This window comes from Candoia aspera, chromosome 5, assembly GCF_035149785.1.
Source record: "Candoia aspera isolate rCanAsp1 chromosome 5, rCanAsp1.hap2, whole genome shotgun sequence".
In the NCBI taxonomy this organism is placed as follows: Eukaryota; Metazoa; Chordata; class Lepidosauria; order Squamata; family Boidae; genus Candoia; species Candoia aspera.
In genome coordinates this window covers 56,857,968-56,880,085 of record NC_086157.1, presented here as the reverse complement: position 1 = coordinate 56,880,085, position 22,118 = coordinate 56,857,968, and the positions used below count along the sequence as shown (strand labels likewise).

The window sequence follows — 22,118 nt, the reverse complement described above, 5'->3', positions numbered from 1 at the left end:
CAAAAAATAATATTGTATTTCCTTGGCAAAAGTTCCTTAAGTTTGTGAATGTTTTTCTTTTTCCTTTTACAAAATCAAAATTTTATTATTTAAAACATATAAATACTTGAATTAAAATATTGAGGAGTAACTTCTAAAATAATGAATCTACTTCATTATGTTTACTTAGTATACATACAGTGCATTCGGAAAGTATTCAGACCCCCTTCACTTTTGTCAATTTTGTTATGTTGCAGCCTGATACTACAGTCATTCAAATGCATTTTTTCTCATTAATCTACACTCAGTACCCCATAATGACAAAGTAAAAACAGAATTTTAGAAATGTCTATAAATTTATTAAAAAGGAAAAACTGAAATATCACATGTACCTAAGTATTCAGACCCTTTGCAACAACACTTGAAATTTAGCTCAGGTGCCTCCCATTTCTCTTGATAGTTGTTGAGCTGTTTCTACACCTTAATTGGAGTCCACCTGTGGTAAATTAAATTGATTGGACATGATTTGGAAAGGCACACACCTCTCTATAGAAGGCCTCACAGCTCAATGCATACTGTATCAGAGCAAAAGCCGTGAGGTCAGAGGAACTGCCTGCAGAGCTCAGAGACAGGATTATTGCGAGGCACAGATCTGGAGAAGGCTACAAAAAAATTTCTCCTGCGCTGAAGGTTCCCAAGAGCACAGTGGCCTCCATAATTCTCAAATGGAAGAAGTCTGGCACAACCAGGACTCTTCCAAGAGCTGGTCACCCGGCCGAACTGAGCAATCGGGGGAGAAGAGCCTTAGTAAGAGAGGTGACCAAGAATCTGATGGTCACTCTGACTGAGCTCCAGAGATCCTGCGTGGAGATGGGACAAAGTTCCAGAAGGACAACCATCACTGCAGCCTTCCACCGATCTGGGCTTTATGGTGGAGTGGCTAGACGGAAGCCTCTCCTCAGTGCAAAACACATGAAAGCCCGCTTGGAGTTTGCAAAAAAGCACCTGAAGGACCCTCAGACTGTGAGAAACAAGATTCTCTGGTCTGATGAAACCAAGATCGAACTGTTTGGCCTCAATTCTAAACGTTACATCTGGAGGACACCAGGCACTGCTCATCACCTGCCCAATACCATCCTAGACATCCTAGAGTGGCCCAGCCAGAGCGCTGACTTGAACGCTATTGAAGATCTCTGGAGAGACCTGAAAATGGCTGTCCACCGACAATCCCCATCCAACCTGAGCTTGGGAGGGTTTGCAAAGAAGAATGGCAGAAAATCCCCCAATCCAGGTGTGCAAGGCTTGTCGCATCATACCAAAAAAGACTCGAGGCTGTAATTGCTGCCAAAGGTGCTTCAACAAAGTACTGAGTAAAGGGTCGGAATACTTACGTGCATGTGATATTTCAGTTTTTCCTTTTTAATAAATTTACAGACATTTCTAAAATTCTGTTTTCACTTTGTCATTATGGGGTACTGAGTGTAGATTAATGATTAAAAAAATGAATTTGAATGATTGTAGTATCAGGCTGCAACATAACAAAATTGAAAGAAGGGGGTCTGAATACTTTCCGAATGCACTGTAAATATCACCACCCAAGGATTGAAATATTTCATGTTCTTTCTGATTATCGATAAACGTTATGCTAAAAGTTATGTTCTTGGATGCCACTGTGTTTATATAGAAAGGCCTTGAGTAAGCTGTCATGTTGGTGGAGATGCAATCAGATGCATGCTGTCTTTAAGCATGTTTGTATGTATACTACAATTGTTCCATTTTGGGAGGTAGTTAATAACATGCATTAACTTAATTTTCAGAAGGTATTTAATATTTTCAGATATTCTGTTCATATTTTTTGAACTATATTTCTACTGAATGGGAACTGTCATCTGGACAAAGAAAGTTATGCTCTTGCATCAGCATTTTTCTATTAAAAATTAAATCAATACACTGTTACCTGAGTGGAGTTAGATAGTTGTTTTTTCCACGGCTCCTCTGCGCTGCTGGTCAGGTTTGTGCGGTTATGAGGTAGAGAGAGTGCGTTTCGCTGCAGGTAAGGCACATTTCCATTACTTCCACTTCCTGTTATGTGATTATTGCCTATCAAAATAGTGTCTGTACTACTCAGCGTTCTTGCTGTGCTGCAGGGAACTGAGCCTGCTGGGAAGGGTCCATTTGCCATAGGCTGCCCAGGGCAGGTTGGACGGATTCCGTGCTGTGTGATGTTAGGCACTCTGGTTAGAGCAACCTGTGGCTGCTGACCAGAGACAGAGTTTGTAGGCAGTGATGAGTCAGCTGTTGGCCCATTAGCAATTCCAGTAGCTCGTACCTGTGCAACTCCCATCTGCCTCATCTAACAAAAAGGGAATAAAATATTAAAAAGTTAGGAAATTATTTCAAGTTATAATTTCCTCAAGCATTTTTGGTGGAACAGATATTAGAGCCCAAACTACCAATACATTTATAAAAGCTCTTAGTGCAGATATGCTCTTCTAAAGTTTATGCCTCTGTCACATAACAGGCAGCAAAAAATTATATAACCCTGTAGTGTAACATATGAATGATTCTGTCTGAACAAGATCATACTGAGCAATAATGATGAAAAGATCTGTTATCCCTTTGGAGTATTTTATAGGCAAAAGTTGCATTTACGTACATGTTTATCCTTATTAAGTCAATGTGTGCTTGTAACATGCAGCAATGGACTTTTCAAATAATGATGCTATACTGGCAAAAATAAAATAAATACAGCACCAGCACCAGCAAATAAAAAACATAATAATAGAAATCCAGCAGAAATCAGGAATATCTTCTGAAGGAATACAGGGTTAAAGCCAGGTGTATTTTTCTGACAAAAATATTATGCAAAAGTATGCATCTTCGTTTAACAACAAACATACAAAACTATGCTTCTAGTAGATATCCTGCCACCTAATAAAGATGGAATGGCGAAGTACCACTGTTGAGGCTTTACTTCACCAAATTCTCTAGCATCTCTAGTTAATTTCACACATTGCATTAATGACAGAAATTACTGTGTCACATTATAAATGTGTACTACTTCTATATCACTAATTTAAGGATAAATCACTGCAGTATATTATCTCATTGCCTCTGGGAAAGAATAAGCCTATGTGAAATAACTTATGCTAATTTACTATATGTGTTCCTTCTAATCTATTTATTCATCCATCCCTTTTTTCCATACTTATAACACTGACCAAGAATAACTGAAACATTCATAAATATTTAAAATCCTAGAATTTAAATGTCCAACCAAATTCATTTCATAAGACAATCGGCAAAGTAAAAGTGTTTGCTGGCACCTGCTGGTGTTGCTGCATCAAGACAAACTGACTCTCCAGCTGTTCCAGCATAAGTTTCTGTGCTGGATTTAAACTATTTCTATTTGCACGCAGCTGTTCCAAGTGCTGAAAAAGAAATAAAAACACATTCCTTAAGGTCCTGGTATCACAATATGACCAATCATTCTCCTTCAATAATCTATTTATTTTCCTTTTAAAACCATCTTTAAAAAAAAAAATGCTAATAACAAACTAAAACCTACTCAAAATCAAGATAATTCCAAATGGAGTGGTATAGCAAGACAAACATTATTAACTACGACGACAGATGCTGGGAACAAGTCCATGCAAAACTCATGATGTTTTGTAGAGAATAGCACACTGTACAGTATACATAGCAATAAATGTGGATGGCTTTACATCTATCTCTATTGCACAATTCCTCTACCCATTTTCCTCTGTCAATTCCCTTATTTTGAGAGAAAAACACTCTACTTCTGGTTTAAAAAAGGCATTTAGCCTACTAAGAAACCAAAGCTGCATCTTTTTTTATTCAGTTTATCAAGAGTAATTTTTGAATATTTCAGTCATTAATCAAATATTGTAGGGTATCAAAATTATAGCCTATAAAAAAGTATTCTCACAGCAAACTGTTGCATGAAATGACTATTATTCCGTGATATCTTTAACTATGTCATAACAACCCATTTAAACATTAAAAATATGTCTTTTTATACAAATGCAGTGCTTTCAAGTAACATGCAGAATTAATATGTAGAAAATTTGTTTTGGCTACAGTAACAATTTCTTTGATTTAATTTAAATATCTCAGAAGAGGAAAAATATAAATACAAAAATGTTTATATAAATATATGCTAAAAGAAAAATACATCAGAAGAAAATTTAGTTAAGTCATGAGGTAAGATGTGATCATCTTGGTTTTATAATTATATGTTATTAAGAAAAAAACTTTACCTGTAATTTCTGTGGTGTCAAGCACCAAGAATGTATTTGTTGCTGTACTGGAGGATGTGACACTGTGTGGCCACTGCTCCAAGCCTCTAAAGTGTTCTAAAAATAAACAATAACAATAACAGTAGTAGTAGAATATCTAAGAGCCAAAGTGTATTAATGGTGCTCACTACAAATCAAGACAAATTCTTTAAAAAAATAAAACATAAAAATATTGCTAAATACAATAAAATATTAGTTAATAGAGTAATAATGTGGGATAATGCAAAAAACAACAATGATGAATAATTAAATAAATCAAATGATATATATTTCAAAGTTCACCAAAATTCATTTTAGTTTCTGCAATACTATACATGTGATGATTCAGCATTCTAAATATAAGCAAAGATGATAGACAAAATGGCATGGCCCTCTTTGTACCCTCTGCTATGGTACTGTTATAGCTATTGTAATGTTCAACTATTCTTATACCAATGTCACAGTTGTGTACATTATAACTGTTATAAAGAGCTATCTTGGTAATGGACTAATTCTTCTGAAGACCTGATTCTTGAAACTAAGTGGGGCTCTTACATGAGTATATATACCTTGGTTGGACTAGATGGTCTTTTCCTCTTGGCTGGACTGGACAGGTCATCTACATGGCTAGAAGGAATCATGTGTAGTGGCAATTGCTGTGAAATAGGTGTTTGACTGAGGCCTAGTACAGGTTCAGTATTTTGATGAGGTTTACAAGCCTAGGAATCAGAGGGAGAGAAAATATGGTTCTATTCATTTTAAACTGTTCCTTGAACTATATATCTTTTACCAGTTGTACATTTTTAAAAGGGCTGTGAATTTATTCTGAGCTTATTTACTGAAAATCAATTTTCATAGATTCAAAGGAGCAGTGTGTACCTTTCATGGGTTTTGGGTTTGTTTTCAAAACAAACAGACAAAAAACTGCTGCAAATTCTAAGTGGGATGAAATCTTTGTGACAATTATGAAATCCACAAAGGTTCTAAATTGGTACCCCCGTATTTCTTCCATAACAGGGAGGTTTCTTAATCTCCCTCTGCTGTTAAGTCTTATTACCAGTGAAAACTAACTCTGTGCTACAGCAAAATACTCTTGACTACTACAGATTGATTGAAAAGAACCCTTAAAAAGCTGGGCACCTGCAGAACATAACCCAACTTCTCACCTGCTGTGCTGTGTTCATGGCACCCTGCCTGGAGGTAAGCTCTGCGGGGATTGGTAGGCTCCATGCCTCCTCAATACTAGGAAGTAATTTAGTTTTATTCTGTAGACTACCTTGTGGAAGGTTACACAACTGAGCCTAGGAAAAATTATGTAAAAAGTGAATTTAACACAAGCCTAATTTAGTAAGATCAAGTCCATGAAATTTTCCTAAATTCTGTACTCTATTATGTCTTAGAAAGGATCAATTTTAAATCTGGGACTTCAGAGAAATGCTAAGGATAAAGAGGGTAACCAGATAAACCTTTGTGAGAATTGGAACAAAACTGAACTCTGATTTCAGTGGTCTCATTAATCCTTTGATTCTGAAGTTGCTAACAAGAGCAGAAGATAGTGTGTGTATTCTCTTACTAAATGCTATGATAACTTAAAATGTAGACAACACAAAATATGCATAAATTATATCAAGATACAAAAAAGAATACTTAAGAATAGAGACCCACTTAAAATGAAAAATCAAATGAAACTGCAAACTATGGCATGTCCTGAATGCATATGGAAACAGATTGCGAAGCTCATGAAACAATCACATATAAAATGTCTGTGTCCTTATTTTCCTCCTCTTTTCTAACCCCATATTATTGCTAAACAGGTCCCTATTTTAAGACCATGTTTTTACCTGTAAATACTTTATTCGTGCTGCAAGTGCAGAGGTATTACTACAGTTTTTGCTTCTGGTTGCATTTAAGTAGCATTTAATGGCATCCTGAGACTGGTTGCAGGACTCATAGAGGGTGCCAAGATCCATCCAGGCTGCAGCATGGCCATGGTCCAATTGTACAGCACAGATATAGGCCTGTAATGCATCCATAGGCTGATTCTGCTGTTGATATAGAACACTAAAAAGACAAATAATCAATTCTAAGTAACAAAATCATCTCCAAAGTTTCATCATTTGTCTCAATTTGTACCTAAACATGTGATAAGAATAATTCTCCAAAGCAATGTAAGTATAGAATCTCAAGTTACTATAATGGAATGTTTAGAAGTGCTTTAAATACCTTTTTAAACAAGCTTAATACAGTACTTAGTTAATTTTGCCTAAAAGTTAGCCTTAAAATTAACTTTGAGAAAAATATATGTCCTAAATCTGAAGTATATCTAGCACAATTAGAAATTCAAATAACTTTATATTTTATAAAACAGTTCTAAGAATACTTATATGATAAAACATTTATTAAAAACCATCTTTCTCAAATATATTATATTTTGATGCATTATTTCTCTTATAATCTCTTACCCTATAGAACACCATGTGTCTGCACTTGCTTCTGATTTATCAATAGATTGCCTATAAGAAATAAAGGCATCCTGAACTTTCCCAATACTTGAATAGCACCTGAAAGAAAAGATGGATAAAAACAAATATTGAGGCTGATTTTACAATTGTTTGCTTTTAATATTCCATGGATTAATTACAATTCATGCATTCTTACAATCTGCTGTCAATTTATGTCCTACATGTTAAAAGCAATTTCAGCAGAATCTTGCAACCATCGATATATTCTACCATTATGAAATACAAGTGGCAATCACATGCCTCATTCATAGGCATCTACAAATAGGTAATAGTTGCCAATATTACATAATAAATGAAGAGCCAATATGAACAGAACAAAATCTAAACTGAAAACAACCAATATTTAATTTAGGCAAAATCTGTCTTACTATATTTCTCTTCCCCCAAACTAAATTGAAGGAATTAGTTCCAGATCCCATAACTAAGGCTACACAAAATGAATTTAAAATAAAGAGTTCACTGATGATATTTTAGAATAAATTTAAACATTAAAATTGAAATAGAATGTAAACTACCAGGAGTATTTTTTTTTAGGTCCTGCACTATATTAAATAAATGGTTACTACAAACAGCATACTTTCCTAATAAAATCTCAGACTTATTTGCCTTTAATACAGCAGTTCATAGGCACAGGAAGACAGTCAGAAACTAGTAATGTAAGGCTGAGAAAGACAGAAGCTTTACATAATTATTTTATAGACATAATATATTAGAAATAGGGATCCTGGTACCATCCAGATATTTTCAGCTATAGTTTAACCATCCCTTGCCACTGGCCATAAAAGCTACAATACTAAATGCTTTGGAGATGAATTCAAAATATCTGGAGGATTCCAGAATACCTGTCTTACCATACACTATTCAAAGTGGCAAACAAGCTGGAAAAAGAAAATAAAAACATAGTATGTGCTTTCTTGTTTTTGCAGCATTAACAACTTTAAAGAACAAGAGACTTAGTAAGTCCTGGGTATGAATTGCCAAGCATGTATAATTGCCATTATTTGGCTTGAAATTTGAAAGCTTCACAAACTTAAAGCACTACAGTAGATCAAACAGCAAAAGCACAGCATTTGGGACAGATTAAAAAACAAGATCTCATAATCCTCTTTCTAAATATTCACACATAGTTTTGCTAATGGTTTTATATGTATACTTATCCTGAACAATCCTAGGTGCATTATAAGGAATCTTATCAATGCTGAACATTTTCCTAAGAAATAATTACCTTCAAACAAAGTACAGGTAGTCCTCAGTTACTGTTCTAAGTTACAACGGTCCTGAATGAGGAGACTTACAGTTGCTCCTTGAAGCTGTGGCTGTTGCAGTGTCCCCGCGGCTACATGATCATGATTCAGGTGCTTCCAACTGGCTTGCAATTATGATGGTCACAGTGTCCCACGGTGATGTGATCACCATTTGTGATCTTCACTGCCAACTTCCAACAAGCAAAGTCAGTGGGGAAGCTGGCAGGAGGTCACAAATGGTGACCATGTGACTGCAAGACGCTGCAATCACATGGGATTTGCCTAACGACCACAACTGGAACTGCCATCATAAGTTGGCGCAGGCATGTGATGTTGTGCTTTACAACCACATTGCTTTGCAACAGAGTTCCTGGTCCCAATTACTGTCATTAACCAAAGAGTACCTGTATAGAATACATATTACCTGTTCTAACAGCCAGGAACCACGCTGAAACAAGGAATAGGTCTCTAGTGTTTTATTACTGCTACATAACAGAAAATCCTAACAAACTGAAGAAGCGTGGGAAAAACCCAGACATATAAACCCCAAAGGCTAAGGCGGTCCCGATCTGTGTCTCTTTGAATGGCTACCTAATTCCTCAGTACTACGCATGCGCTTTACAGTCTGGATGGGAGCCCCCTGCTCGCCATCCTTACTCATGACATCACCCTAGCATATAAATCAGGTATTTGCTTCTTCTATGTACGTATTTGCTGAACCATAAACTTTGTTATCACAATTCATTCTTACCTTCCAAGGAAATACCAGGATTGGCCAGAGTTTGGATCTGCCTCTAGAGACTTCTGGAGACATTGAATAGCATAGTTTTCCTTGGTGGCTTTATCTCCTAATTGATCCACTGTGTGATGCATCCAGCCTGAGAAAAGAAACATGTATATATGTATTTTAGAATGTCTGTGTATGTTTTAGAATGAACCAGATTACTGTATTATTCATTTATTATTGTTTTATTATTTCCTTCAACCAATCCAACAGAAAATTAGCACTATAGAAGATATCTAATTAGCAGACAAAATTACATTCTGCTTAAAGCTGAAAATCTCTATCAGTGAACCACTGCAGTTTTTTCTTACAATTCCCTCTTGTTTTCATTTGCTTTATCAGATCAAAAGGAAATGATAACAATTTATTCTATACAGCTTACAAACTCCCCTCTAATGAACCACTATAAGTAAGGGGGGGGAAGGCAATATACAATTAGGGAAATACTAATAACAACAAATACAACATTCAAACAAAGAGCAAGTACATCACTATAAGATTTAACCAGCCCCTAAGAGGTAGCATACACACACACACTGAATTCATTACAATGATCTATATCAGACAGAGAAAACAGCCTACTTATCTTCTATAAAGGAAATCCATTATTGTATTTAGGATTAAACTAACATAAGGCTAAGTTCTGTAAGAGGCTGGTGTGGAGCTTTTGGTTACTAATAAGCTTTATTTTGGGGGTAGTTGCTACAGCTGGAGCCATTCCTATGTAACACCCTTTTTTTTTTAAAGGGCTTGGCTCCTCCCAGAAAACATTTAAGACTCAGTTCCCATTAGCAAGGCAGCAAACTGTAGTTGTTTCTATAGCAGCACTGATACTTGATTCCATAGAATGCAAATTCATTGCTACTTCTAGATAAAAAATGTATTTCAGATAATAGTATATTCTATAAAATTCTATCCAATTCTTTCTCTATATTTTTGATATAATCAGTCTGAACCCATAATTGTATAATTATGACGGAATGTGTCTCTGAGGAGGAGATGATGCTATAGAGGTTGCAGGAGAGGAAGGAGGGGGTGCATTCCAGGGGGAGAAATGATCTTCCAGTTTGGAGGACCTTGGGCAGCTGACCAAGAAGCTGAGACAGGACCCACCTTAGATTCCCTGGAGTATTTCTCCCTAGCACCTTTTGGCCTTGCCTAGTTTGGCAAGATTCTGTGTATGATAGAAACAATAAAGAACTAGAGCCTAATTCCTGGCTCAGTGTTGTTTCTTTGCCTCAAATCCTGACAATAATAGGGAAAAACACTAAACTGCAATTGCAGCAAGAACTAATTGAAAGTAAAAGAGTAAGTTTCCCATTTCCTTATTTTGGATATTAATATCATTCTGAAAGTTTCTCTGAAAAATAAACTATTTGAAAAAAAAAGGTAATTGATGATAATAAATGATTTAAGGCTGTATGCTTGCACCTCTAAATTTAGAAGACTGATGCAAAAGAGTCAAGTATTTTTCTAATGAAAAATTAAAATTTGAAACTGAACTGTTGGAGAACTAGATGTATTACAATGTCCTGTAAACAAAACAGTGTTAAAAACATGCAACATGACTCGCATTTCTTCATTTATACATACCTAACTGCTGTAACACAGTTGCTTTCACTTGTGCAGGAAGGTTTTCAGACTGCAAAAGTTGTTCATATTCCTTCTTTGCCAAATGATATTTTCTCTAAAAAGGAGAATGACATGTTTACTGAAGTGATAACTTTTTAAAACAGGCCACTGGATTGACATTACAATTAAGAACAAAATATATATGAATGTTAATGGCAACTAGCACATTGCAACAGAATACTATGTTTATGATAAATAAATTATTTAAAAAAGGAAATTCAAATATAAGAAATGATGAATATTTGAATCTAGTGAATCCTGATCAACTTACTATTATTAATTAAATAGGACCTATTCTAATTCTGCTATATTACTGATGCTCTACTCAGCTGATGATGACAATGTCCATCTAAAAAATTTAGATTGCCCATATGCAACTCCAAAATGAAGACGAGAGATTGCTGAAGAACCAACATAAATTGATGGAAGTGAATTAATGCAATCCATTAAATTAAACAAAAACTAATTATATTCAACATGCCTCAATGTTCAGCACTGTCATTTTCTGATTCTCAATTTCTATACTACACATTAGGATTAAATCTCCTACAGGGTATGTAAAGATAAATGGAAAAGACGTGGAACGAGTGAGGAGATCCTTAATCAAAGCGGGGTTTAAAAGTAGTGCAAATACTGTCAAGCAACTAGAACATCTGCCTTTTCAATTCAAACATACTGGGTTGGATCCAGGGCTGCTGCTCCACAAATGGAAGAGCCTCTTCCGTTCCCAGAAGTGAGTTGGATCCAGTGGATGCTCCTCCTCAACTGGATGCTTCTGCAGGTGGAAGAGGGGGAAGCAATTTTCACTGATTTCCCCTTCCCCCTGCAGCCCTCACTGCCACCTCAAACACTGTTCAAGTGGCCCCCAACCATCTGGAACAGATTTTTGAGAGCATACAGGCTGAAGAAGGAGGGGAAAATAAGCAAAAATAATTTCTTTCCCTCACCCCTCAACTGAGGGACTTGCTCAGTTCTGCCCCATTAAACTCTATAAACAAATTTTATATTTAATATGTGACTGATACTAGGACCAACTAAGTTGGTCAATCACTGCAGCCATTTGGATCTGTGAAATATCATTTTGTAGTATTTATTTATTTACTTAGATTTGTTATGGCCGCCTATTCCAAAAGACTCTGGGTGGCTTACAATATGGAGTATACAATTAAAACAATTAAAGGACAAAAATAATTGAACAGCCCAAACTAAAAAACAATCGTAACAATTAAAAAAACACATGGGGGCTTCACAAACACACTAGCTCCAGGCCTGGGAACAAAGCAGGTCTTAAGGGCCTTCCAGAACCCCAGAAGAGTAGGTGCCATACATATATCTGGGAGGATGCTCCAGAGGGCAGGGGCAGCAACAGAGAAGGCATGCTTCCTCAGTCCCTCAAGATGGCAACACTTAATTGGGGGGACCTGGAGCACACCCACTCTGCCCGAACGTACCAACTGGGCAGAAACAATCGGGGACAGCTATGTATGACAATATTATGTAACTAATCAATAAGAAGTGAACAAATGGACAAACATTTGAGAGAATAATTATCATTATGTTTAACCATAATCTCAAGTCTCAATTAATGTAGGGTTTCTAAGTCTGTGTGTTTAAAAACAGAACATCACTTTTCTTAAATTAGCAATTTGGGACAGTATTATTATTCTTAGAACTTCTGGTATCATTTCACATACCAGGGTATATAAAAGGTGTGCTTTCTGTGCTGACACTATACATGTTTAACAGAAAACAGAAATGGAACTCAGTAGTATTGTCAAGGTTTTTTTTTAACATAACAATATTTTCCAGCATTGCAATAAATCATTAGCATCCTATTAATTAGAGCTCAAAAATATTAATTATATTAATCTCATCTATTTATGAGATTGATGAAGATATAAGTGACTTGAATACCCCCCGAAAATGAGTATGTTGACATTTGAATAAATTGGAATTTATGGATCTAGATTTCATGTCTTGGTATGTTATGTAGTATATTCACAGCACATTTCAACTGCTCAATAACCAAATTCCTTTGGGAAATGCAAAGCAGTAACAACGCTACATACAATAAACAAGCAACAAATGACAACAATTAAGGACCATAAAAAACTAGAAATTCTTAAAATGATTCACAAAAGTTTTTATAAGTTCTTAAGAACACCTAATTTTAATATATTTGTTTCTGATTTAAAGAAATATAAAGAATAAATAGTTTGACCTTTCACAATTAAAAATACAAATCAAGTTGTAACTATTTTTGAAAAAGAAAAATGTTGTATCATCTCACTAGTTGCCTCCTATGACTACTATAGGTAATTTTTTGAATTAAGGTGGAAGAGATTAGAAAATATTGCTCCATTGATATATCCCAAATTATTATGTTTAATATTCAAAAGGTATTACACACTTACCTGGGTTTCATATAAATGGGCAATGTGAAACCGAACTGTAAAAGCATGGAAGTAAAAATATTAGGAATAGCAGATTCAAAGTAACTATTGCACATATGTATAATTTTATGTGTGAATATTGTATAATCAGGGAAGAAAAGGACATGTACAGAAGTAGAGAATATAGTTCCATCCTTCCAGACAAAGATACATCAAAAGAACCATCTTTACCCTCAAAAGCCATAGCATATTGGAATTGCACATGCATATAAAGAAAATACAGAGATCTGGGGGCTTGATTGATTGACTGAGCCTCTTGGCAACTGCCTGGACTCGTCTCTGAAGTTTTCTTAGTAAGATTTCCAGAATATTGTTTTGATTAGGGCAAAGCAAATAGCCTACAAATTGCTTCTGTCTCAATTCAACTTAAATATACTGGTGAATTGCTGGGCTTCAAAGGAAACATCCTTTTCTTCCATTCTCCAAAGTACCAATTTTATGGAATGACAAATACTGATTTCAGGAACAAGGTATTTTTGAATTGCCTGATCATTCAATGAATATTCAAGGCAATTTACAATAAACCATAAATAACAGCTAAACGCAGCTATTTGTTCTAATATATGCAGGGGACATAAGAAATTAAACGTAGTTTTGGGAAGACCTTAAGGGACTTTGTTCTCCGTTTTATCATTTTCCCAAGTGACCCTTAATTTGAGTAACAACTCTTTCTTCCTGACAGAAACTTAATTTGACACAAACTTCATCCTAAAAACAATTAATTAGTCAAACAACTTTTGTCTGTACATCCTCTTATTATAAAAGTAGGAAGAGGCTATATTTTTGCTATTTGAAGCGTTTAATAAGGTGCTCAGCAAGGTAAAATGAATGTCTCCATTTTGGCTTTCTGGCATACATTTTTAATCATGTTACAATTTTGCCTAATTATGTAAGGCCCAAATATTCTTAATTTAATTCGGACCACAGACAACCATAATAGCTGGAAAAAATTATCAGGGTGAGTCTGGAAAGGGTTCTTTAAACAAATCCATATACTAACCAGCATTATAATAGTTTTTTCCCCAAACAATAACATATTAAAGCTGTTCAAATACAAAATAATTTTTAAAAGGGCTAAAAATGTAATTATTTCTATATGGACCCATCTCTAACTTAGAACATAAATATGCATTATATTCTGTATTTCAGGTATCACCCATATTTATAAATCACAATGTTTTTTCTCCTAAAAAATCCCTCACCTTTTCAAGATTTTTAATGAAGGAAATTTCTTTCTCCCTTCCATAATTTAATCCTGCTACACTGCTGGTGGTACTACAACTTTTATCTTAAGCAAGAGTTTTGTGGCACTTTAGGGTTAAAGATTATGGAATATGCATGAGGTTGCCAATGTGATGACACTGGTATAAGCCAACATATCCCAAAGCACTTGAAGACATACAATTTCCCTTCCAATAATGTTTTTAAATTCTCTGAATGCAGTTCAAATTGCTTCAGAACAAAACATTATCCTCCAGTTGATGTTTTCATAAATGTTTTAAGGAACATACAGTAGTGGTTTATTTTAAGATGCAGCTTTGTTAGGCCCATAAGGGGGGGGGGTAAAAAAAAGAAAAGGAATATTCATTGGTGGGCAGGGGATACAGTTAACTGAGCCCCATAGAGGTAGTCCTTGGTTAATTATGGTAATTGGGGTTGGAATTTCTGTTGCTAAGTGATGCGATCATAAAGTGCAATGTCACGTGACTGCATCACTTATGGAGAGCAATCTCAGCAGTCCCCATTGCCATTGTTAATCCCACCAGTCTTTAGGCGAAGACCCACCCCAATCCAAGCTATACCCAGCTTGGTCCCTCCCAGCCCTGAGCCTTGGTAAGGTAAAAGGCTACATCCTCTTGAACTCCCCCCACCTGCCTATCTCCCTCCCATCTCTGCCCTTTTGGTCACCTGCCCCCACCATGCAGCCCTGTCTGCCACACCATGCGCAACTACTGTACCTGCCAGGGCCTTCTTTTGTGTTGCCTTCTTTCACGCAACTGCAGCGGGGGCTTCTCTTCACCTCCCAGGGTTTTCATTAACACACCCCACCCCTGGGCTTCCATTTGCGAAAGAAGCCTGGCATGTGAAAGAAGGCCCTGGCTGTGCCAGTGTGAAATAAGGCCCTCCTTCTTTCTCATCAGTGCCTTCTTTCAGGCGCCAGGTTTCTTTCATGAAAGGCCCTGCGTGAGGAGTGAGAAAAGCCCTGGCTGCACCACCGCAAAAGGTGGTACAACAGAAGGCCCTGGCCAGTACAGTAGTGGTGCATGGTGTGGTGGACATGGAGGCAGCAAGCTGGACTGGGCGGCATGGCAGCTAGTGGCAGCAGGTAGGCAGGCAGCCAAAGACAGTTCTAAATGTGGGTAGGCCCAAGAGGGGCCAATTTTTGTTCATGTGGGGGCATTGCAACGGCCAGAACTTTGAGGACTGGTTGTAAGTCCCTTTATTTAGTGCCATCAAAACTTCAAACAGTCACTGAACAAATGGACGTTAAGCGAGGACTACCTGTACCAGGAAAATGCAGTATGGACTCTAAAGAAGGCAGAGAAAGAAAAAAGAGAAATAATTTCCAGTATTTTGTGAAATGGACATGCCTTCCATGAAAATTATTCTTTGGTGATACCAGAACATCTTCAAAATTGTAGATGAGTCCTCAAACTCAGAAAGGCATGGATAATAAAAAAAACCAGACACAACCTTTTATGGGCAAACTATCTGTCTTGCAACTTGAAATTTCTGACAAAAACAAATATATGGTGCTTTTAAGAGCATCAGTGAACAAATAAATAAATCCAGCTATGCTGAAAGCATGACATATAGTCTAAGTTCTGAAAGTACAAAAAACAACCAATGAGAGGAGGGAAGGAAGAGAAAACAGGGAATACATTACAGACAGAAACTCTTTTTGTCCTGATGGTATTGTTAGATTTTAAAAATGTGGAACAAATGATAAAGAAAATAGTAACAAGGGATGGATGTGAGGACATGCAGTATTTTTCAAAATATTAACAAAGATGAGTTCTAAGAATTTATTTATTTATATTTATTTATCACATTTATATTCCACCTCAATCAAAAGACTTTTGGCAGCTTCCACCACATGAAAAATTAATTGAAACATCCACAATACAATTCAGGTTTTTAAAATTAAACCCACATAATAAATAATAACTCAATAAATGAGCAACATCACAAAAAGGCAGGAAAAAAAAGATGAGAAATGTGTGAATTCAATTGGAATGGTCTTTGAAAGAGCCCAGCTTTTAATATCCTTCTAAAATTCCTCAGGGAGTCTGATATTCCTCAGGAAAATATTCCAAAGCACCAACATGGCCACAAAAAAGCAGTGCCTCCTGGCTTTACCTCCCAGAAGAGTAGGGCTACCAGTATTACAAAATTAAGCCAAAGCATTGACAAAACAAATGAGTTTTGAAGACAGACCGGAGAAGATTACATACTGTATTATAAAAATTCTGGGAAAGGTTTAAAAAGGGGTGAGTGGAGTTATTTAGGGGAGCAGGAATGTTTAGAGCAACTGAGGATACAAGACCATACAAAAGGACAAGAATAGTAGGGGGTCAGTGCTATAAAAAGAAAAGTTAATAGATAGGGAACTTGTGCTGGATGCAGGAAATAAATGGGAAATGCAACTTAAGTGCCGGAATTGGGCAGATGAGACAAAGCTTTACAGCCCAATTCAGCAGCAAAGCTAACTTAGTAAACTTAGATTTTTCTCAGTCTAATCTACTACAGTACACAAGTGATTGTAAGGATAAAATGAGCAGTGAGAGAATAACGTATGCCATCATTAATTCCTTGGCAAAATTGCAAGGTAAAAGTGTAATAGAATGAAATGAAAACACAGTTATGAATTTATTTATTTGTTTATATGCTGCCTCACCTAAGAAACTCTAGGTGGCTTGAATATTAAGGTTAAGGAACAGTAAATAAAAAACAGTAAGAATGAACTAAGAACAAAATCAAACATTCTAAGCAATGAAACACCATCAGGAATTTGAACATTATACCCTACTCCACATCTGGCTGAGTCAGTCAGGTTTTTACAGCCTTACAAAAGTGCAGCAGGGTTAGGGCCTAGCCATGAAGGGTTTTATAGATTAACTGCACCCAGAAGACTACTGGTAACCAGTTCAGTTTGCACTGGTTACTTACAAAGTTGAATTCTAAACAAATTGTAGCTTCTGAGTGGTCTTCAAGGGCAGACTTGTGTACAGTGTGTTGCAGTAATCCAAATGGGAAGTAACCAGGACATGAGTGATTGTGAGAAGGGCCTCTGATCCAGAAAAGGACATAAATGGATTTGTGCAAAAGCTCTCCTGGCCATGGCTGCCACCTCTTCACTGAGCAGGAGTTGGGAGTCCCAGAGGACCCTCAAGTTATGCACTAGGACTACCCATCAAGAATTAAAGATGGTAAATCAATGTGACCAGAAAGCTTTCAAAACCAAAGTTAAGAAGCCTTCCCAAGGTTGAACTTAAGCCTGTTCCTCCCTTTGCAGACCCCTATAGTCTCCTGGCAAATGATATCATAGCATCACTTGCTTAGCCAAAGGCTGAGATATAAAGCTTGGTATTATCCTTATACTGCTGATACCTGACCCACATGTCCACAGTGACCTTACCCAGCAGCCTCATATAGATATTGAATAGGAGTTGGGAGAGTATTGAGCTCCATGGGACTGAACACAGCAAGGGCCTTGGGCTAAATCTCTCCCTGACTACCAACACTAACTGGAATAGGTTCTCCTCCAGAGAAAGGAGGAGAACCACTGCAAAACTGTGCCTCCAGGTTGGAGCAGAGGGATGCCATGATCAATGGTATCAAACACTGAGAAAGGACATTCCATGGTATAAGCAAGAGATAACACAATTTGGAAATTATCTAAAATGAGGTAAGACCATGAAAAGGATATTTCAGAACTCAAGAAGGTAAGATTAGGAGAGCAATTAATAACTTTCTAGCTGGGACATGGACACCTCCACACACCCACATTTTGCAGTATTTGATAACAAGAAATAATATGCTTTGCAATATAGTGAATACAGAAAATAAAACTCAAAGCCAAGACTCTATGATTAGTTGACCAAATGGCTTGTAATATATTATTGTGACAGGAGTCTGACAATTAGAAAAAAGATGTATTAATACAGCAAAATATTTATACATTATTCTGTGTATAAAATTAAATGCAATTTTAATTTGTGAACAAGGACAATTAGCCATGGGCACACTCCTTTTAAAAATAATATATAATGGAAAGTATCCCAAGAAATCTCAAAAATCAGAAGGAATCTTTTATTTTATTTATTTAAATTTATTTGGCATCCAACTCCAGTGGACTCTGGAGCAACTTTTCCCTCTAACCAATGCTATTAAAAGGTGCACGTTTTCCTGAGCTACAGCTTACTTCATCAGATGCATACAGAATGGCTAAAATGTAGGATTTAAATTGGGATGAGGTGGGGGAGAGGGAGGGGAAGACAGATTGGTTATGCAAATGCACTAATTTAAACACACCAGAGAATTCTTTTGAACAACTTCTCTTCACTTCTGAAACTGAAAGGAATTTCCCTATCTTCAAAATGGAAAGGATTAAGCTACTAAGGCATGAAAGGATTTAGTGTTGGTGATGAAGACTCTAGCAATGGCCCCTTATACTAAGTGCTCTGTGAGTTATGGCTAAATGGATAGGACATAAAAGTCTCTAGATTTCCCTGACTGAGCTATTTGCATTCTATAAACAGAAGAGTGATGCATAAAACAATTTGAGTGCAAACAGTTGTAAGCTTGGAACAATTTTTTCAAGCATTCATTCTCAGAACAAAATACCACTTTCAAGAGTTCATTTTGAGAGCAGCCATTTTGAGGGACGCTCTGAGTGATCAGTACTGATCATGGTAACCAGACTGAAATGTTGTACCAGTTGGTTCTCTGTGTGTATGTAGTTAGATTTCTGTACTGCAGTTGTCTTCAGCTGGATAGGGTAAGTGGTGAGGGGTGGGTAGAATGCTGGAGCAAAGCGAGCAGGCAGCATATGGCTGAGTGAAGAACCAATCTGGATTTAACTGCCACTGATGAAAGACTGAGAAAAATGGATCAGGATTGTTGTGAGGAACTTGAAACTGGATTGTAGTAACTACTGACTGTGTAGTTCTGTTGGAGCTAGTAAATATATATCTGGCTGTCTGCTTCTAAAACTTTCACAACCCCGTATCTCATGTGAGTTCCATTTGTTTCTTTGGGTTTTGTGTTCTATTCTTTGCTTTTCACCAGCATTATGGGGTGCAGAGTCAGGCAAAAACTGAGAGATTCCCCCCTCACATTTGCCTACTTTTCAATTTAGCCTTTTCAAAGTTTCAAAGAATATGAACCTCTCTCCCAAAATAAGAACTTTTTACTAGATGATTTTTTTCAACTAGGTTTTGTAATAGAACTTTTCCACTTCTTGCCACACACCTACAAACAAAATAAAACTCCATTTCTAACCACAATTCAACCAAAGTGACAAAATGTGCATTGTGAAATCATAGCACAAGCTCTGCCCTTCTCTACTTGTATCATGATGCCATACACAAGTAAGAGGCAGAACACATATTGCAATATATCTTTAATCTCTTGCCCTGCTTGCTCCCCTCCTGCAAACACCCATGAAGAACTTTTGCTGTCTCTCTCCTTTTTAAACAGAGGTGTGCCTTTAAGGTTTCTTCCTCAGTATCTATTTATAGTTGCAAGGAAGCTTTATTTCACTTCTCCTGCTCACCTAGAGGAGGGTTCCCATTACTTTATCTAGGTGGGGATGAGGCTTTTTCAGCACTTTTTATAGTCCAAAAATAGAAACATGTGCAGTGGAATATAGGCCTTTGCGCATGTTTAAATTAAGTTTTACTTGCCAACTTTCTGATCACAGATTTCAGAGGAAATGCTTTTTGACTTGGGATCCAAATATCCTTCCCACTAGCAGCACTGAGGAAAGTGCCATTGATTACTGCCTGGGGACCTATCCACAAAAGCACTGTGCTTGAACAGTGAAGCCATTACAGGACAAGCACAATAGTGGTCCAAAAGCACAAAATCTTATGTGAATTATAGTGCCTATAACAACTCTGGATGATCAGCAACTCAGTATACTGGAGGATGGTAGATTCTAGTTCCTCCTTCAACTGGTTGACCCTGACTACTAGATCTCTTCACAAACAACTCTTTTGGGGGAGATGGGCAGTAATAGAAATTTGAATAATACATAAACAAACAAACAAACTTTCAGCAGGCCTGCCAATTGAACCACCTTTATTACTGATACAGGAGAGGACATACTGGATCATGCTCTGTGTCAGGACCAGGCCTGCCTCTGACTCGGATTCGGTGTCACTTTCCGAGTCAGAGGAGGAATTACAAACTTATTGGGCTGGATTTGGAGAAATGAAACTCCAGCACGACCTAGCAAAGCGGGAAGACTCCACGAAGCTGATTGAGCGAGATCCGGAAGGGGATTTGAATATGCCAATCAGCACACGCCAGAGATGCACTGAAAAGCACATGAAGGAGAAGGCAGCCCACTTGGCTGCAGGAGACTCCAAGTGCACCAAGGAACAGGATAAAAGGCAGCAGTGCAGAAAGCATGCTGCCAGAGACAACTGCTCCTCAGGACCTGCAGCGCCAGAAGAAGTCTCCTTACCAGCCTCAGAAGTGGTGTCCCAGCTTGACTTCTGAGAGAGGAATCTTCGCACCCACTGAAATCAAGGAATCGGCATCGCCCAAGCCCGGTAGCCAGTGCCTAGCATCCAGCACTGAGAGCTCCCGTTTCTCTCAGCAGCGCAACCAAGCCAAGTGTTTTCCGCACCACTGCCCATCAGCAGCTTACTGTAACCGCTCTTCGTCAACCCCTGCAAATTTCGGGGGTTGGTGTTTGCCTTGCTCAGGATCTGAGTTCATACCACACACGGTGCCTCCAACCGAGTCAAGGAGTATTCCGAGTTCCAAGCCTTGTTCCCAGTCTCTTGCTCAGCAAATCCAGTCCAGTCCAGGGCTCCCAGCCAAGTAAAGCAAAAGTCAGAGTTCCAAGCCTTGTTCCAGGTCTCCCGTCCAGCGAATCCAGTCCAGTCCAGGGCTTCCAGCCAAGTCCAGCCCAGTGTCAAGTTCCAAGCCTTGCTCCAGTTCGTCTTCTGCAGAGATCCAGTCTAGTCTGGTGATTCCAGCTGAATCCAACCTGGTTCTGAGTTTGAATTTCGTGCCTGAGATTCAGTGTATTCCTGTTTGTTGATTGTAGCCTGGCCTCCAGATCCCTTGAGCCAGCCGTCCGGTGTCATGTTGTTCCAGATTGATTCCAGTTCGAGATCTGCTGTCTCCAATACTCATGTTCCAATTGGTTCCACCCTTCTTTCCGATGAATACCTAGAGTGGCCTTGCTATATTACTTAATCTTGATTATTCCAGTCTCCTTTTTCTAAGGACTTATTGATTGTAAATAGTTCTTAATAAAGAGTTTTATTGAGAACTGGTTTGGAACAGGACACTCTGATCCATATGTCCACAACTTTTCAAATATTTGGTCCAGTTGAGTAGTTTGTGTGCATCATCCCTTACTGTACACTGGAGTGTAGGGACAGGAAAGGACACAACCAAGGGGATATCTGCCACTAGAAGTAGCAGGGCTTAGTATCACAGAGACATCTGGACTTGGCTCACCCAACAGAAAACACCATCGTGGCCATGACATGCATGGGGAAAGCTAGCTATCTGGGTAGCCAAACCTTGACTTTATAATCAAGGACTATTTATCAGGCATGAAAATCAGCCTGTCAGGTGCAGTTTGTCAAACTGCACCTGACTCTGTGGCATGGCCTTGATCTAGAAATGTCTGCACCATGCTTACAGTCATTGCTTTATCTGAGTTATTAATTTTATTTATTAATTTTAATTTTTAGGCCATCCAATAACTGAAGTTCTCTAGAAAATGTACAATAAAACACACTAAAATAATACAAGCCAAATAAAAACATATACAATTAAATCAAATGAAAAACACAACATAAAAACGCCATATAAACTGGGCAGGGGAAGGTCTTCATCTGGTGCTGAAATGATGCTAATGCAGGCATCAATCAAGCATCTCTGGGGAGGGCATCCAGTAAATGGGATGCCACCACAGAAAAAGCTTTTCCCCTTGCAGAGACTCACCTCACCTTTGA

General features: G+C 37.5%; 1 protein-coding gene across 8 annotated transcripts in view; it reads right to left on the bottom strand.

Annotated features, from left to right (window-relative positions):
* The window catches only part of KDM6A (lysine demethylase 6A), a 166,726-nt gene that overhangs the window by 71,625 nt on the left and 72,983 nt on the right, over positions 1 to 22,118 (bottom strand). The window contains exons 8-18 of one of the 8 annotated variants that reach the window (XM_063305265.1): positions 12,874 to 12,908; positions 11,136 to 11,234; positions 10,421 to 10,514; positions 8,795 to 8,921; positions 6,740 to 6,838; positions 6,119 to 6,338; positions 5,444 to 5,578; positions 4,847 to 4,996; positions 4,260 to 4,355; positions 3,306 to 3,410; positions 1,937 to 2,332 (exon numbers count right to left, since the gene is read on the bottom strand). In XM_063305265.1, the coding sequence (XP_063161335.1) occupies positions 1,937 to 2,332; positions 3,306 to 3,410; positions 4,260 to 4,355; positions 4,847 to 4,996; positions 5,444 to 5,578; positions 6,119 to 6,338; positions 6,740 to 6,838; positions 8,795 to 8,921; positions 10,421 to 10,514; positions 11,136 to 11,234; positions 12,874 to 12,908 (1,556 nt within the window). The remainder of the gene's footprint in view (positions 1 to 1,936; positions 2,333 to 3,305; positions 3,411 to 4,259; positions 4,356 to 4,846; positions 4,997 to 5,443; positions 5,579 to 6,118; positions 6,339 to 6,739; positions 6,839 to 8,794; positions 8,922 to 10,420; positions 10,515 to 11,135; positions 11,235 to 12,873; positions 12,909 to 22,118) is intronic. The other 7 variants (XM_063305268.1, XM_063305267.1, XM_063305266.1 and 4 more) reach the window with 7 other exon arrangements.